The sequence below is a fragment of the Oncorhynchus clarkii genome, chromosome 16 (assembly GCF_045791955.1).
Source record: "Oncorhynchus clarkii lewisi isolate Uvic-CL-2024 chromosome 16, UVic_Ocla_1.0, whole genome shotgun sequence".
Classification (NCBI taxonomy): domain Eukaryota; kingdom Metazoa; phylum Chordata; class Actinopteri; order Salmoniformes; family Salmonidae; genus Oncorhynchus; species Oncorhynchus clarkii.
In genome coordinates, this window is record NC_092162.1 from 42858737 (window position 1) to 42875010 (window position 16274).

Here is a 16274-nt window from a genome sequence, read left to right on the forward strand (position 1 = left end):
GAGATTGCGTCATCTGTGGATCTGTTGGGGCGGTATGCAAACTGGAGTGGGTCTAGGGTTTCCGGGATGATGGTGTTGATGTGAGCAATGACTAGCCTTTCAAAGCACTTCATGGCTACCGACGTGCTACGGGGCGATAGTCATTTAGGCAGGTTACCTTCGCTTTCTTGGGCATATGAAATATATACTGTAGGTATTAGACAGGGGAGAGGTTGAAAATGTCAGTGAAGGCACTTGTCAGTTGATCCGTGCATGCTCGGAGTACACGTCCTGGTAATCTGTCTGAATGTTGACCTGTTTAAAGGTCTTGCTCACATCGGCTACGGAGAGCGTGATCACACAGTCGTCTGGAACACCTGGTGCTCTCGTGCATGCTTCAGTGTTGCTTGCCTTGTAGTGAGCATGAAAGGCATTTCGCCCATTTGGTAGGCTCGCATCTGGATGAGCATTTCCTTGCTTATTGACTTATACAGCTTGTTGAGTGTGGTCTAAGTGCCAGCGACGGTTTGTGGTGGTAAATTGATGGCTATGAAAAATATAGATGATCCAGGTAGATAGTGTGATCTACAGCTTATCATGAGGTGCGCTACCACAAGCAATACCTTGAGACGACCTTAGTATTAGACATTGAGAAATAGACCCCCCCCCCCCCCCCCCCCCCCCCCCTCGTCTTACCGGACGTAGCTGTTCTTTCCTGCCAATGGAAAACCCAGCCAACCTTATATTAGCTGTGGGAGGCTGTGTGCTCCTCAGGCTTTGTTGCTTTGCTCTGAGCATCATCGTCATCTTTCCAGATGGGGGAGGTCCTTGGAGGTTGTTGGTAAACTATGTGGTAAATAATCAGGGTTTGATTGAACAGAGGCCCTAATTTTAGTACCAGATCAACTCAGACCCTTTAGAATAGAAGAAACACTGCTCTACTTGCAAAGCCTATTAGGGCAGAACAACTCCCAGGGTGTGTCCCAAATGGCCCCCTATTCCCTTTATGCTCCACTAATTTTGACCAGGACAGATAAGGCTCTCGTCAAACGTAGTGCACTATAAAGGGAACAGGATACCATTTGAGACGCAGCTCCAGTCCATTTTCTGTCCCGCTAAAATATTATTTTTCCATGGTATTATTATGATTATTTTCTGGACGGTTCTTTTGGCTGATCCTCTAGTTTTCTCCAGGGTGATTCTCTGCACTGCTCTGACAGAGCTCTCTACTCTGCTCCCTGTTCCCCACACACTCCCCGGGGTTGTTAATGAGTATTAATGTCTAATGGTGGTCTGTCTCCCAGTGGAGTGGAGAGTAGGCTAGGGGGGAGGGCTGCCACGTGGAGGGCTTTGAACGTTGTTTGACAAAGTTCCCCAGTCTGACCTCCCTCTCGGAGAAAGAGACAGCTGTCTGTCTCCACAGTGCTGAAGCTGTAGGGGACCGTCATTACCCTTCGTTGACAATCCTCTCTGTATGGCATTTCGTAGAATCACAGCGAGCGGCCTTGCCTGCCTGCCTGAGAAATAGGCCATCCCTTTGTGTTACCTTGACATAATCAGGGCTATGTAAACATGTCTATGTAGCACCCCCTTAACTCCTCCACACACACACATATCCTCACACACAAACAGCTCAGTGACACTGCTGGTGTGTGAGAATGTCATGTTAATCACACTCAGCATAATCTGTTTTCTCAGAGCGCTGAAAATCCAATTATGCAAATCAAAATCCCATGACACATTGACGGGTAGAGGACATGGCGGGTAGTGGAGGAGGGGAGGGGTGTATATCTTTACCCCTCCTAATGAGATTGATACCCCCACCTCTCCTCGATCCATCCATCCGCCAGTGGGTGTAGCAACATTAAAGGGGGACACAGCCCATAACTCTCCCAATGGAAACCAAGGTCAGGGGTTATAAATGACTGAGGCCACATCTGATTATCCTCTGTATCTATCCACTGTGTGTCTATCACTTTCAGTCCATTTATTTAGCTCCCTCGCTCTCTCTCTCTCCCTTTCTCTCTCTCCCTCCTATCTCTCTCCATCCCCCTGTCACCCTGTCTCAGTCACATGGTGAGAGCTGAAATTTGTCGTGACTGAGGTTAGCTCTCTTTCTGTTTGCCTCCATGTTATGGTGGTTCCTCAGATATATTTGCTTGCTTCCATTCAACCACAAGCATTAGAGAGGTCGGGCACTTGGTGTGGATGTTGGGCGATAAGGCCCGGCTCGCGGTCTGCGTTCCAATTTATCCCAAAGCTGTTCGATGGGGTTGAGGTCAGGGCTCTGTTCAGGCCAGTCAAGTTCTTCCACACCGATCTCGAAACAACCATTTCTGTGTGGACCTCGCTTTGTGCACGGGGGAATTGTCATGCTGAAACAGGAAAGGGCCTTCTCCAAACTGTTGCCACAAAGTTGGAAGCACAGAATCATCTAGGATGTCATTGTATGCTGTAGAATTAAGATTTCCCTTCACTGGAACTAAGGGGCTAGCCCAAACCATGAAAAATAGCCCCAGAGCATTATTCCTCCTCCACCAAACTTTACAGTTGGCACTATGCATTGGGGCAGGTAGCGTTCTCCTGGCATCCACCAAACCCAGATTCGTCCATCGGACTGACAGATGGGGGCCCAACGACATTGAGCTTTACACCACTTGGCATTGTGCATGGTGATCTTAGGCTTGTGTAGCTGCTCAACCATGGAAACCCAGTTCATGAAGCTCCAGACGAACAGTTATTGTGCTGACGTTGCTTCCAGTGGCAGTTTGGAACTCAGCAGTGAGTGTTGCAACCGAGGACGAACCATTTTTACTGGCTACGTGCTTCAGCACCCGCCGGTCCCGTTCTGTGATCTTGTGTGGCCTACCACTTTGCGGCTGAGCCATTGTTGCTCCTCGATGTTTCCACTTCACAACAACATCCCTTATAGTTGACCGAGGCAGCTCTAGCAGGGCAGAAAGCTGACGAACTGACTTGTTGGAAAGGTAGCGTCCTATGACGGTGCCACGTTGAAAGTCACTGAGCTCTTCAGTAAGGTAATTCTACTGCCAATGTTTGTCTATGGAGATTGCATGGCGGTTTGCTCGATTTTATACACCTGTCAGCAACGTGTGTGGCTTTAATAGCCCAATCCACTAATTTGAAGCGGTGTCCCCATACTTTTGTATATATAGTGTAGATTGTAGGTTCTATCAATGTAATTGTTTGCACCATTTGTAATCCCCCTTTTATATACATTTATTGTAAAAATGTCTCTATACTTTTCTTCCCCCTACCATCCCTACCCTGATCGGAGTAAACTAACGGACAACAATACTTCTACAGCTACTTACAGCTATTTACTTGTAGTTAAATAATTATACAAATATTCCTAATTATCTTTTTCTTCAAGTGCTGGATTTTCACACACAGCAGCTAATCCACCACTCATTCTGATTTGAACTCCAACTCACCGATCTCCACAGATGAACCCATCTTTCCCAGTATGCTATTTCCTCTTGTAGAACATCCCTCCATTTCACTATGATGTCTTACGAGGGTCCTGAACCTTCCTATTTGTGACATTTTTATCGATATTGCCCTAATAGTAAATACTTTACCCAAGAGTATAATGATATTTCCCATTGACTGATCATGGTTTATTCAGATCCCCCTAACAATACATTTTGCAGGTCCATCTGAACCCTGATATTAGGACATAACAACCATTCCTGGACCTGACTCCAAAAGACAGCCACCGATGGACAGTACCAGAAAATGTGTTCTATTGATTTATTCTTTCCTCGTGGCAGAATCTGCTGACTGTTCAATGCCCTGTATATTGAGCATTCTTTCTGTAGCAAGTATTTTATATAATAGTTTAAATTGAAATGAATGGATTTATGTGTCAATAGTTGTTTTATATGTCAGTTCATAGACCCGATGCCAAGGTAGTGGGACATCAAAAACCTGTTCCCAGCTGACTTGGATTTTATTTGGGTATTGCTGTCAAACCTTTTCGGATTCATACTAATCTATTTAAGCCTGTAATGATTTTTTTAATGGGTGGCTGACAAACTAATCATAAAATATATATTTTTTAAAGCAATTGTCTCTTCTAATTTTGTGGCAGAGCCATGATGAGTTAGTTATAATGTTGTATTTGATTATACACCTCCACACACTGTTGATATGTGATTTGAGTGTTGGTCGAATTAGTGACCATCTGAGTGACGTGCAGCTGTCAGATGTCTTGTCACCGTGGCGATAGCCTACACGATGCAGGGGACAGATGGCTAACAGCCTGTGAGCACGCATCTGTGTCTGTCTGCCACACACACACACACACACACACACATACAGTTGTCCCATGCGGATATATTAGACTAAAATAAGCGTAGCGGCATAGATGTGTCACTGTCATCTGTCATCGTGGATTAGCGCTAGCCTAGCGTGGTTTCTCTGTCAGATCAATGCAGCTGAACAACACTGACAGGCCTTGTGATGATAATGCCACAAACAAACAAGGAATTAATAGTCACTAATTTGTCAAGTGAAATACTTCAATCAGTCAATAAGATTTGAGAGCAATTAGCTGAATTACAGTCATAATAATTATCGTTAAATTGCTGATATAGTATTTCCTCCTACAATGTGCACCTCCCATTCTCTCTTTCGCTCTCTCTCTCTCTCTCTCTCTCTCTCTCTCTCTCTCTCTCTCTCTCTCTCTCTCTCTCTCTCTCTCTCTCTCTCTCTCTCTCTCTCTCTCTCTCTCTCTCTCTCTCTCTCTCTCTCTCTCTCTCTCTCTCTCTCTCTCTCTCTCTCTCTCTCTCTCTCTCTCTCTCTCTCTCTCTCTCTCTCTCTCTCTCTCTCTCTCATCTCTCTATCAGATGAGCCTGTTGTGGGTGTGAGGGGTTTTGTGCGGGACCCAGCCCATCTCCAGGGCTCCGTCCTGAGGACGGCTCTAAGGAAGAGCCCCCAGGGGTTTGGCTTCACCATCATCGGGGGCGACCGCCATGACGAGTTCCTCCAGGTGAAGAACGTGCTCCGAGACGGCCCTGCCGCGTACGACAACAAGATGGCCTCCGGTGAGTGTAGGAACGTGCGTGTGAACACATACAGACTCTTACACACACACACACACCAGCAAGGTTCATCTTCATGGACTGTACAGGGTTCACACCCTGCCTCTTGACAGTAAAACTCCACGTCGGTAACAGTTCATGTTATGGCGAGCGCCCTGATTTGAAGAGCCCATATATTTCAGATTTCATAGGTCCCTTGGCTGTGCTTCTTTGCGTACCTATGGTTCTTACGAGCTTATCTAGAAGTGTGGTCATGTATCTTGGATCAGGTTGTGACGTACAGAATATAGTCCATGCTGTCAACAACCATTACTACTAGTGATATACACCTGCCAGTGGCTCATTGGATGCTTGAGGAGAATATTCATTCTATAGACCGTGTCATCAGATGCGTGGCAGTTATAATGAGTTGTTTATTGCCTGCGATAACGCATTGGAGCACTGTACGCCGTATTGTGTCACAACCATAACAATGCTATTGCCCAGCGTTCTAAATGTACAACCGCAAGGGAACAAATGCTCCCATACGTCGTTACCCCTCGCTGTCCTCGAGAATGATTAGATGACCAAATGTACATTTTGATTCCTTAATAATACAGCAATAAGATGCTCTCCAATCCGTGTCCGTTTCTCTGTCGCTGAACCGTCCAGGCTAAGTGTGCCGCTGGCAGTAATTGATGCCAGAGTGGTGCCATTTTAATGAGCATGGAGAGTAATTTGATCTGGACATTGGGTCTCTGAAGCGGTCCCATCTCATTTCTGAGTTTAATCGTTAACTCGGGTTCCTTAACTCTGACTCATACTCGAACCGTTCAGGGTGCGTGCGTGCGTGTGCGTGAAGTATGGGCTTAATTACCCGTGTTTGCCCTGACAGTGATTGGCTGTTGATCCATCTTGGTTTGTTCAGCTCATTTATATAACACAGCGAAATGTTAGATGTGTTTGTTAGCAACAGCTATTGATTGTGTCGGGTGGCTCCTTCGGGGGGGTTGGGGAAGGGGGAAGAGTCCCCGCTAGCCAGCAGTGATGTTTGTGTTGGTTGGAGATGAGAACATTCCCCTACTCTTCATTGATCTGTCTGGGACCAGCTGAGCTAATAAACCCAGGCTAGGATGACGGAGGATGAGGGGAATGATATAGAGTTATCCTGTACCGTACTTCCTTGTTCGTTCATCAACCCCAGAGCAGCTGTGGAGCGGACTCCAAGGAACCGCGTTTCAGCTCTTGACCTGAATGTGCTTTGGAATGTGCACGTTGTACCAAAGTGATCCAAACGGACTTGTGGTTTAATTGACTCTATTCTCTGGACCTTGTCACTATGTTACGACTAAACCACAGCGCTCTAGGAATGTACCCATCAGTACCCAATGCTGATACATCTTCCCTCCTATTTCTCCTCTCCTTCCGCTCTACCAGGTGATGTGATCGTGGACATCAATGGCTTGTGTGTCCTGGGGAAGACCCATGCCGATGTGGTTCAGTTGTTTCAGTCTGTCCCAGTCAACCAGTACGTGGACATGGTGCTGTGTCGGGGCTACCCCCTGCCTGAGGACACCGGTGGGAGTGACGATGCCGCAGGGGATGTAGCCACCGCCCTGCCCCTGGCCCCCGAGGCCAGCCCGTCACCTTCCACTTCCAACACCAAGGACATCCACTACGTCACCAGCCCAGATGGCACCCTTCCTAGACAGGTACAGTCAGAAGAAGATGGGCCATCCTGCTGATCCCGGGTTCCTCTCTAGGATTCTTCCTTCTTGGGAATTTTTCCTGGCCACTGTACTTCTGTTTTTGATTGCTGTTAGGGGTCTAGGCTGGGTTTCTCTTAAAGCACTTTGTGACAACTTCTGAAAAAAAAGAAAAAAAAAAGGGCTTTATAAATAGATTTGGGTTGATTGATTGACAGACCACCGCCACTGCAGTACCAACCATGACCAACGGGGGGCGCCACTATCCTGAGGGTCCAGACCCCACACTGCTGCAGCCGGAGCTGGTGGGCGTGCCCCTGGTGAAGGGGCCGGGAGGGTTCGGCTTTGCCATCGCAGACTGCCCCCTGGGCCAGAAGGTACCATTTATATATATCTGGGTGACGAGTTGTCGGTTTTGTTTTATGTCTGGAAAAATGAATTCTGGCAACACTTCACTATAGCTGGCCTCGTGTATGCCGGATTGTTATAATAATGCCTTATGTAGCAGTAGCTGTTGCAAAGACTTTATAAAAGTTAATTAAGAGTTACCGAATGTCCTTTTTCCGGAGGATAAGTAAGGTAATCTAATGTGACATAGCTTAACCGAATCCAATCCAATCGAAACCTATTGGAATGTCATTTCAGGTGAAGATGATCCTGGATGCCCAGTGGTGCCGTGGCCTGCTGAAGGGGGATGTTATCAAGGAGATCAACCGTCAGAACGTCCAGACACTGAGCCACGCCCAGGTGGTGGACATCCTCAAAGACCTGCCGGTGGGCAGCGAGGTCCACGTCCTGGTACTCAGGGGAGGTGAGAGAGAGCGGGGGATGGTGGGGGGGAGATGCATAGGAGGTGGTGCCTTCATCACAGTCAACATACTGGGATTCAGAGGAGCTGCGAGACTAAACTGTACACTGCCACATTAGTGATGTCATGACTTTTTAGTGTGACGGGGTCGTGCGGCTGTGAATACGTACTGTAGTAATAGAAGTTCCTCGAGGAAGTCAATTAGATGGCCGTTCAGCTCCTCAGCAGCCGGCCCTCCCAGAGGCCAGCCCCAGAGCCAGCCACCGTTTAATAAAGCAATTTCATGCTCGTCTATCCCACTATCTATTTCCCATTTGCACCTCTGCATACAAGCAGGCAGGCTCAGAGAGCAGTAATAGTGGGGCTGTGAATATGATACCTTGACCAGAAAGGTGAGGAGGAGTGGATGCTAGTGGGAGTTAGATTCAAGTGTCTCTAGTGTTTGGCCAGATAGTTAGATAAGCATTCAGTGGCAAACAGCTTAACAGAGGCAGTCTGACATTTTGGACGACGGAAAGTGATATTGGCCCTGCTCACCACTTCAAAGAGGATGCTGTCACTGAATAAACTGAAGAGCTCTTGCCGTTTTGCCTGCACTACAATAGCCAAGATGCTGTACTTTGTGTTGACCCACAGAAATATGCTCCAATACTCTGAGGAATGCTAAGGAGTCAAGATGCAGCATGTTCACCTGGGGACGCGTGCTCCAGTGCTCTGAAGGAGTCAAGATGCAGCATGTTCACCTGGGGACGTGTGCTCCAGTGCTCTGAAGGAGTCAAGATGCAGTATTTTCAGCCAGAGAGTTTGTTTGTTGTGAGGAGGCCTGGGGGAGGGAGCAGATTCAGGTTGTGCTGTTGACTGCTCCAGGGAAGGATGTGGGGGGACTGATGGAGGGGCTAGCAGGAGACCACAGCCTGGTCCGGTAGGAGACTGACCACAGCCTGGTCCGGTAGGAGACCGACCACAGCCTGGCCTGGCAGGAGACCGACCACAGCCTGGCCTGGCAAGAGAACGACCACAGCCTGGCCTGGCAGGAGAACGACCACAGCCTGGCCTGGCAGGAGACCGACCACAGCCTGGCCTGGCAGGAGACCGACCACTGCCTGGCCTGGCAGGAGACCGACCACAGCCTGGCCCTGGCAGGAGACCGACCACAGCCTGGCCCTGGCAGGAGACCGACCACTGCCTGGCCTGGCAGGAGACCGACCACTGCCTGGCCTGGCAGGAGACCGACCACTGCCTGGCCTGGCAGGAGACCGACCACTGCCTGGCCTGGCAGGAGACCGACCACAGCCTGGCCTGGCAGGAGACCGACCACAGCCTGGCCTGGCAGGAGACCGACCACAGCCTGGCCTGGCAGGAGACCGACCACTGCCTGGCCTGGCAGGGTTATCAGGACGGGTGTTTAACTGTAGAGTTCCCTCTGAGATCACCTAGGGGCTGAGGTGTAGAACCTGGGTCTATGCTCAGGGGGTAACATCAGCTCTCCACCACTGACACAGGGAGGGGGAACAAGAACTTGTCTCCTCGGCTGACCACACCACACACTCAGAAGCCTCCAGGCTCCTTCCGCTGTGCAGTATTGGGGCTTGCCCTATGTGGTACTAGTAATATCAATGTCACCATTCCCCATGGTCAATGAAAGGTGGTGACTAGCTGTGTGTCATACAGCTGGATATACACCCCTGGGTCATCCCTTCATGGTGACTGTGCTTCTCTTAATGAGGGTGAACTGCTGAGCCCTTATCTGAATAGACTGTCTGACTTGTGGTGGCAGGTGTGGACAATACATTACAAGGTTAACCCACGGCGAGGCACAATGTCATATCTCTTCTCTCATCCCTCTTCCCTCGGTCTGTTTCTCTGCTGAGATCAGAGATCCTTCCCATGCTGATGTTTGAGAATAGTGCCACCAGCTGGTTAAGTTGAACCATTATCTCCCTGGCTTTAGTATCAGAGAGGAGAGCAGGGAGAGAGGATGTATGGGGCTACGGTCATGGCCCCTCCCCTTCCAGCATTGGGGAACATCCTGTGCCCACGCGCGCCACGTCTATTTCTATGGCCACAAACACTACAGATGACACAATCTGTTCACACCCCAACTTGTTGGAGGAGAGAACATTTCAAGTTTATTTCCTGCTATTCTATACAATTTGCCATGTGTGTTCATGTGATATTTCAGTGACTCGAACATTACTCCCAAAAAAGAAACCTAGCTAAAAAATGTCAGCTGACATGGGCTAGTTGATCTGGACATTTCTGCCCAGTTATAAATATAGAAATAAATGTATACAATGATGGAAAATAGGAAAACTGAGGATGCACTACCCAATTTCGAAAATGGCACCTTGTGCTATTACAACTTGAAAGCCGGACTGACCCCTGCGCCGTCCGGCCCTGCCGATCCCTCTCACCCCCCCCCCCCCCTTAGAGGGCGTGCCCCATCGTTTGGGAACCACTGCACTAAAGCAGATGAAAGAGGATGTGTCCACAGCAGAGCAGGAGGAATAGAGTAGAGAGAAGTAGAGAGAGATTATTATACTTCACACATCCAGCACATTAACCCAGTCATCCCTCTAAGGCACTGGAACCTGTCCTCCGTAATACATTGGTATTATACTGTATTGAGTCATCTTTCTGTCTAATAACGTTGTTTTTCTCTCTCCCTCTCTCTCCCCAGGTCAGACATCTCCTGTGAAGTCTCTAAAACCTGTAAGTTCAAATAAATGCTTTTAATTACCCTTCTCCTCTCTTCCAGAGACTCTCCCCGTGGCCTCTACGGGGGATTCTAATCAGAGATGTGTGTCCCAAATGGCGCCCTATTCCCTATGTAGTGTGCTACTTTGACCAGGGTCCATAGGGCTCTGGTCAAAGTAGTGCACCATGTAGGGAATAGTACCATTTGGGACTCACCTAGAGAGTGTAGAGCGGGTCTGGGAACATAAATGGAAACACAGGGCTTTTAAACCCCAGATGAATTATTAAAACAAGCCCTGATATAACTTTGTCTTAGTTTCATTCCCCACCAACAGCAGTCTGCTGTAGAGAGCCGTACATTATTCAGGGAGCTGTTCGCGAGCCACACGCTCGCTGGTATTATTTTTGGAGGCAGCCGGCTGACTCGGATGGGTGAATGTGCTCCTGGCAAACAGCTATTTAACATCCTGGCTGGTAGTAGCTATACTGTGTAACAGTGTTTTTAAGCTGTAAATCCATGTTCAACAGTTCTGATGTGCCGCCTTTTACAACAGAGTATACGTGTCTACTGGGTCAACAACAGAGAATTGTATTGAGATATAATACATCCAAATGGAAGAATCCGGCTCAGTGGAAGTTTTTTTCCCTACAGCTTTTATGAGGGACTGTGTTAACAAAGGCCGGCACTGCAGACACTAGTGGAAAACGTCTAAGAGTAGTTTGAGAGTACAGAAGAACATGTCCTGTCTTGCTAAATCCAGCACTATTACCCCGACGTGTCTTGAGTTGTAGATGATGCTATACGGGCCATTTTTTTAAAAAGGTGATGTAGAGTTTAATTGAATCGTCTGGTTTGTTGTGTTGCAGTGCACTGCTCCCATGTCGCAGCAGAGGCAGGAGAGGCAGGAGAAGGAGATGTCCACCAGCACCGAGACCCTCAGCCCCGCAGACCCAGCCCTGACCCCGGCCCCCCAGCCCCTTCCCTTCCCCCCCAACACCATGCGCTCAGCCTCCCCCAAACCCGACCCCTCACAACTCTACCTCAAGTCCAAGGCCCTGCTGGACAGCAAGCGTGAGTATACAGTACATACCATTTCCTTACGCGACAGCCCATGTGTATCGACGGGGTGCCAGTCTCACACATCGCTCTTCTTAACCCTCACTGTTCTCATGAGTACTGAACATCGAAGGTGTTCGGTCTTTGCCTGTTCCTCTATAGCAGCGGTGAATTCAATGTGTCCTCTTCCTTTCCCTCATTTTCCCCGTCCAGCCCCCAACACCAAGGACCTAGATGTGTTCATCAAGAGGAACCAGGAGTCGGGCTTTGGTTTCCGCGTTTTAGGAGGAGAGGGGCCAGATCAGCCCGTAAGTACCCTCCCAGAGAGACTGCTGGTTCGACCAGCATGAAGACTCCGGGCACACTGTGGGCTGTTTAGCCGGACCCAGACTAAGCCTTGTGGTTTAAATGGGTTACCTCCAATGACCACGAGTATGCTTAATCTGGATCTGGGAAACTGGCTCTAAATCTGGTTAAAGTTATGCCCCTGTGTTTGAGTGGCTTAGATAAATGTCATCATGCCCTCCTTTGTTCCCTGGCTTCAGGTGTACATTGGTGCCATCGTACCCCTGGGAGCGGCAGAGAAGGACGGGCGTCTGCGGGCAGGTGATGAGCTCATGTGTATCGACGGGGTGCCAGTAAAGGGCAGATCTCACAAGCAGGTGCTGGAGCTGATGACCAACGCTGCCCGCAACGGACAAGTCCTGCTGACAGTCCGCAGGAAACTCGCTCACACAGGTGTGTGTGTGTGTGCGTGTGTGTGTTTATGCAACTCTTCTAAAAGTGATGATCGCTGTGAGAAGTGCTGTAGATGTCAGATCCAGTCGTGGGAGATGATTTACATAACAAACAGGGAAACAAGACGAGTTCTGTTCTGGTCTGTTATATCTTGACGGATGGACAGACTGGAGCCCCTGCTGTACGCAGCTTTGTTTACACACACAAATAAGCTTCAATGACAAGAAAGAACACTTTTGAAATTGCTTTTGGATTTTATGTATTGTAATGACAGACGTGGTTGAACTGGAAGAATGAAGCATCAATCATAGACGCGTTGCGGTTGATATCCAGACTTGACAAAGATTTTCACTCCAAATATTGATTTCCTATTCTGTGCTCAGTTCAGATATGCCGTACACACATCAGACTCTTTCAGTACAGTAATTGTGGGGTTCATTTTGAAATGAGCACTGGAACGGCATTGGATCAGCCTAAAGGGATAATGTGGTGGCATAAACTGAGCATTATAAAACCACTTATTGTCTTTGAGCTTTCATACGAATGGCTGAGAGAGACCATCAACAATGTCAAAATTAGGTGATTCAAATGTAAACGGTAAGCTTCCCCAAATGAACCCATCCTTGTGTGTGTGTGTGCGTGCGTGCGTGCGTGCGTGCGTGCGTGCGTGTGTGTGTGTGTGTGTGCGTGATCAGAGGAGGACGTTGGTGGTGGTCAGCAAAAGGTGGCTCCAGCCCTGGTTAACGGCTCTCCCAAGCTGCTCCGCATCGAGGTCCCTACGGCCAGCTCCCCCCAACACCCAGAGTGCTACAACGTCACCCTGCAACGCAAAGACAACGAAGGCTTCGGCTTCGTAATCCTGACCTCCAAGAACAAGCCGCCTCCCGGAGGTAAGAGAGGGAGAGAATCCCTATCATAGACCGTTCAGCTCGGCTAGTCTGATTACAGGGGTTCTTCCTTTCAAAGTTTGGAGCTTACGCCGCGGCGGTTTGTGGTAGATGGTGGCAGATTGTGGTAAATTGCGTCATTCTGGCAACAATGGCTGACACTTAAATAACGCGCCATAGAATTATGTGGCGTCCCGCAAGCTGTGCTGCAGTACGGCTGGTACTACATTGAAAAACAATTACTGCCTCACAAGCACCATCTGCACTGTACCTGACAGGGCTGAGCTAAATTGTCATCTCGTTCTCTCTCTCTCTCTCTCGCTTTAGTTATCCCTCACAAGATCGGCCGCATCATCGAGGGCAGCCCCACGGACCGCAACGGTCAGCTGAAGGTGGGCGACCGTATCTCAGCTGTCAACTCCCAGTCCATCGTGGAACTGTCCCACAACGACATCGTCCAGCTCATCAAGGAGGCCGGCAACACTGTCACCCTCACTGTGGTGCCGGAGGATGGTAAGAACTTCCACAGACACAAGGAACTCTGGGATATCGAGTCCTACTTGAAATGGGAGTCTGTAGTCTTTTTTTTGTTTATGTTTACTGTAGAGCTACGAAGTTTGTTAGTCTCGCATTACCCGTTTTTTGTTTTGTTATTTTGATATTGTTCGAAGGGAAAGAGGAATGGTACGGAGTTGAGATGACTGGTGATGAAGTGCTAGTGTGCATGACATTCCATACTGAAAGTCTTCTATGTGTTCTTTTAGAGAATAGTGGTCCTGCATCTGAAACCAGCTCAGCCAAGCAGAGCCCTGCAACACAGCACAGAGCTGTGGGCCAGCAGCCTGCCAGCCACACTGACAGGTACAGGAGTGGACACACACACACACACACACCGCTACATGGCCCATCCTGAAGAGGAAAGGAGGAAAGAGAAGGATTAACAGAGGGTGGTTTTCCTGCACTCTGTCTTTGATCTATCTTCCTGTTTAAACCAGATTACCTGTCAGACTTAATCCATTACTACAGACCGATAATTCCCCTCTCCTCCCCTAACTCTGTTCTCTCTCTCTCTCTCTCTCTCTCTCTCTCTCTCTCTCTCTCTCTCTCTCTCTCTCTCTCTCTCTCTCTCTCTCTCTCTCTCTCTCTCTCTCTCTCTCTCTCTCTCTCTCTCTCTGCTCACTGTGTGGTTTCACCCTGGATCTCTCCTCATTTCCCTTTTCTCTTCTCTAATCAAGTCAAACCCTTCCTCCTTCTCGGTAATCTCTAACACATGGCTAGGGTCAGGCAGGTCTCTGGAAGTAAGGGGAGCAAGAGAGGGAGGCTGTTGACTCGGCACTCTTAAGTATGTAAACTCTCCCCGTTAGACAGAGGCAGTCTGGGAAAGCACACTTTTTTTAAGAAGGACTCTTTAATATCACTGACGCTCAGCTCCCACAATTGATTGTCATGAGCTCTGCAAGCGCCAGCTACTTTAGTTTACAGAACAAGCAGCTGGTCTCTTCAGCAGAATTGCAGCGTGTACAATTTACCCCACTGCTGTACAATCACACTGAGGGAAAGAGACACTCAGAACCCTGTGAAGGACGAAACCTGTCCAGTACTGTAGATGCAGAGAACACTGACACTGTGATGTTTTGTCTGTGACTGTTTAGGAATGAAGACCCTCTGGAGTTGAAGTCCGTCCCACCCAGCGAGCTGGGACAACTCATCACCTCGGGCCCCAAGCAGGTGGGGCTATGGCGATAAACGGTCAAACCCTGTGTCTTTCCGTGTGTTGTTTATTGCTGCGTTTGTGGTTGTTTTCCTACCCTTGAGGCAGCGACATTGGGTACCCGAATATCATCAAGCTTGCAATCACACATCTATTACAACATAATCATGACATTATAGCTAAACGTTAGCCGAATAACTGAATTGAACGTGGTAGAGATGTATATTTTCTCTGGATCAGGGCTGTTTCCACGTGGAGCTGGAGCGAGGCCAGCGGGGGTTTGGCTTCAGTCTGCGGGGAGGGAAGGAGTACAACATGGGCCTGTTCATACTGAGACTGGCGGAGGAGGGCCCTGCGCTGAAAGACGGCAGAATTCACGTGAGTCAACCCAGGGCGTTAATACTTGCTCTCATAAATGGGGGCTTCTTCTGTTCGTTCTATGAGAATGGGTACAAAACTACATGTGTGATGAAAGGCGTCTGTGAGCGAGAACCAGTTTTAACTCGTTTAACCCGTTTCTACTGTCATGTTTTTTAATTGCACCTTTATTTAACTAGGCAAGTCAGTTAAGAACTAATTATTATTTTACAATGACGACCTACCCCGGCTGAACACTCCCCTAACCCATCCCTGTGGGATGTCATGTGTGTCATGTCGTGTGTGTGTGTGTTGTTACCACAGGTTGGAGATCAGATCGTGGAGATCAATGGCGAGCCCACCCAAGGCATCACACACACCCGGGCCATCGAGCTGATCCAGGCTGGGGGCACTAAGGTCCTGCTGCTCCTCAGACCTGGCCTGGGCCGGGTCCCCGACCCCAGTGAGTGACCTCGGACTCGATAGGACGAATACTCTACTCAAACACACACGGAAGAGTGACCATGTTCTCAACCAGAGAATTAGAATCCAAACTCGACACACAGCCTCCTCAGACACTTGCTGCTGCTTAAGATACACATACGTATAGAAGACTGACCATGGACTAACCATGTGCGTTCTAGTATTGTATTTCTAGAATACTATTTATTCTACTTGTAGGGTCTCAACACTGCTCAAACACTATTACTACTCCTTCCAAAACACACACACATTATAACCCAGCTTTTACAGTACCTCCCTTTTTTTGCATGTGAAGGCTGTTGCAGGCGTCTCTCTTTACCTTTCTCTCTCTCTCTCTCTCTCTCTCTCGCTTTATACCGCTCTATCTATCTGGCTCTACCTCTCTGTCTGGCTGTCCTGGCACTGTTCTCTGTCTCTCTCTCTCTTCTTCCTCCCTGTAGGTGTGAACTCTTCTTCCTCCACCCTGTGCTTCTACATGAAACCAGAGCATCACTAGTGGCCTCACTGCTTTTCTTGGTCTGTCCCTAATAACCTTGGTAAACCACCTCGTTCTCCTCTCTCCTCCTCTTTGCCTCTGTTCTCTCCTTTTAAAATGAGCTTCTGTCTATCTCTCCTCCTTGCCCCCTCAATCAGAACTGGATGGCTCCTCTCATAACAGCCTTATGCCCCAGGCAAGGTCTCGTAGGATGAGAGCTTCTCTAACTGTGGCCTGCAGGAGGTGGTCTGAACGGAGGCAGTGGCTCCTGGGAAACAAGTTTACTAACTAAGGTCTCAATTCAATCAATCATAGATAAAGGAAATTGCAC

At 48.6% G+C, this 16274-nt stretch overlaps 1 protein-coding gene across 1 annotated transcript in view; it reads left to right on the top strand.

Moving 5' to 3' along the window:
- Positions 1 to 16274, top strand: part of LOC139368504 (membrane-associated guanylate kinase, WW and PDZ domain-containing protein 3-like) — a 190554-nt gene that overhangs the window by 171509 nt on the left and 2771 nt on the right. The window contains exons 9-22 of the mRNA XM_071107477.1: positions 4851 to 5048; positions 6462 to 6736; positions 6949 to 7107; positions 7376 to 7541; positions 10219 to 10250; positions 11103 to 11307; positions 11506 to 11600; positions 11838 to 12030; positions 12726 to 12920; positions 13245 to 13430; positions 13682 to 13778; positions 14570 to 14645; positions 14869 to 15006; positions 15310 to 15448. Of these exons, the coding sequence (XP_070963578.1) occupies positions 4851 to 5048; positions 6462 to 6736; positions 6949 to 7107; positions 7376 to 7541; positions 10219 to 10250; positions 11103 to 11307; positions 11506 to 11600; positions 11838 to 12030; positions 12726 to 12920; positions 13245 to 13430; positions 13682 to 13778; positions 14570 to 14645; positions 14869 to 15006; positions 15310 to 15448 (2154 nt within the window). The remainder of the gene's footprint in view (positions 1 to 4850; positions 5049 to 6461; positions 6737 to 6948; positions 7108 to 7375; positions 7542 to 10218; positions 10251 to 11102; positions 11308 to 11505; positions 11601 to 11837; positions 12031 to 12725; positions 12921 to 13244; positions 13431 to 13681; positions 13779 to 14569; positions 14646 to 14868; positions 15007 to 15309; positions 15449 to 16274) is intronic.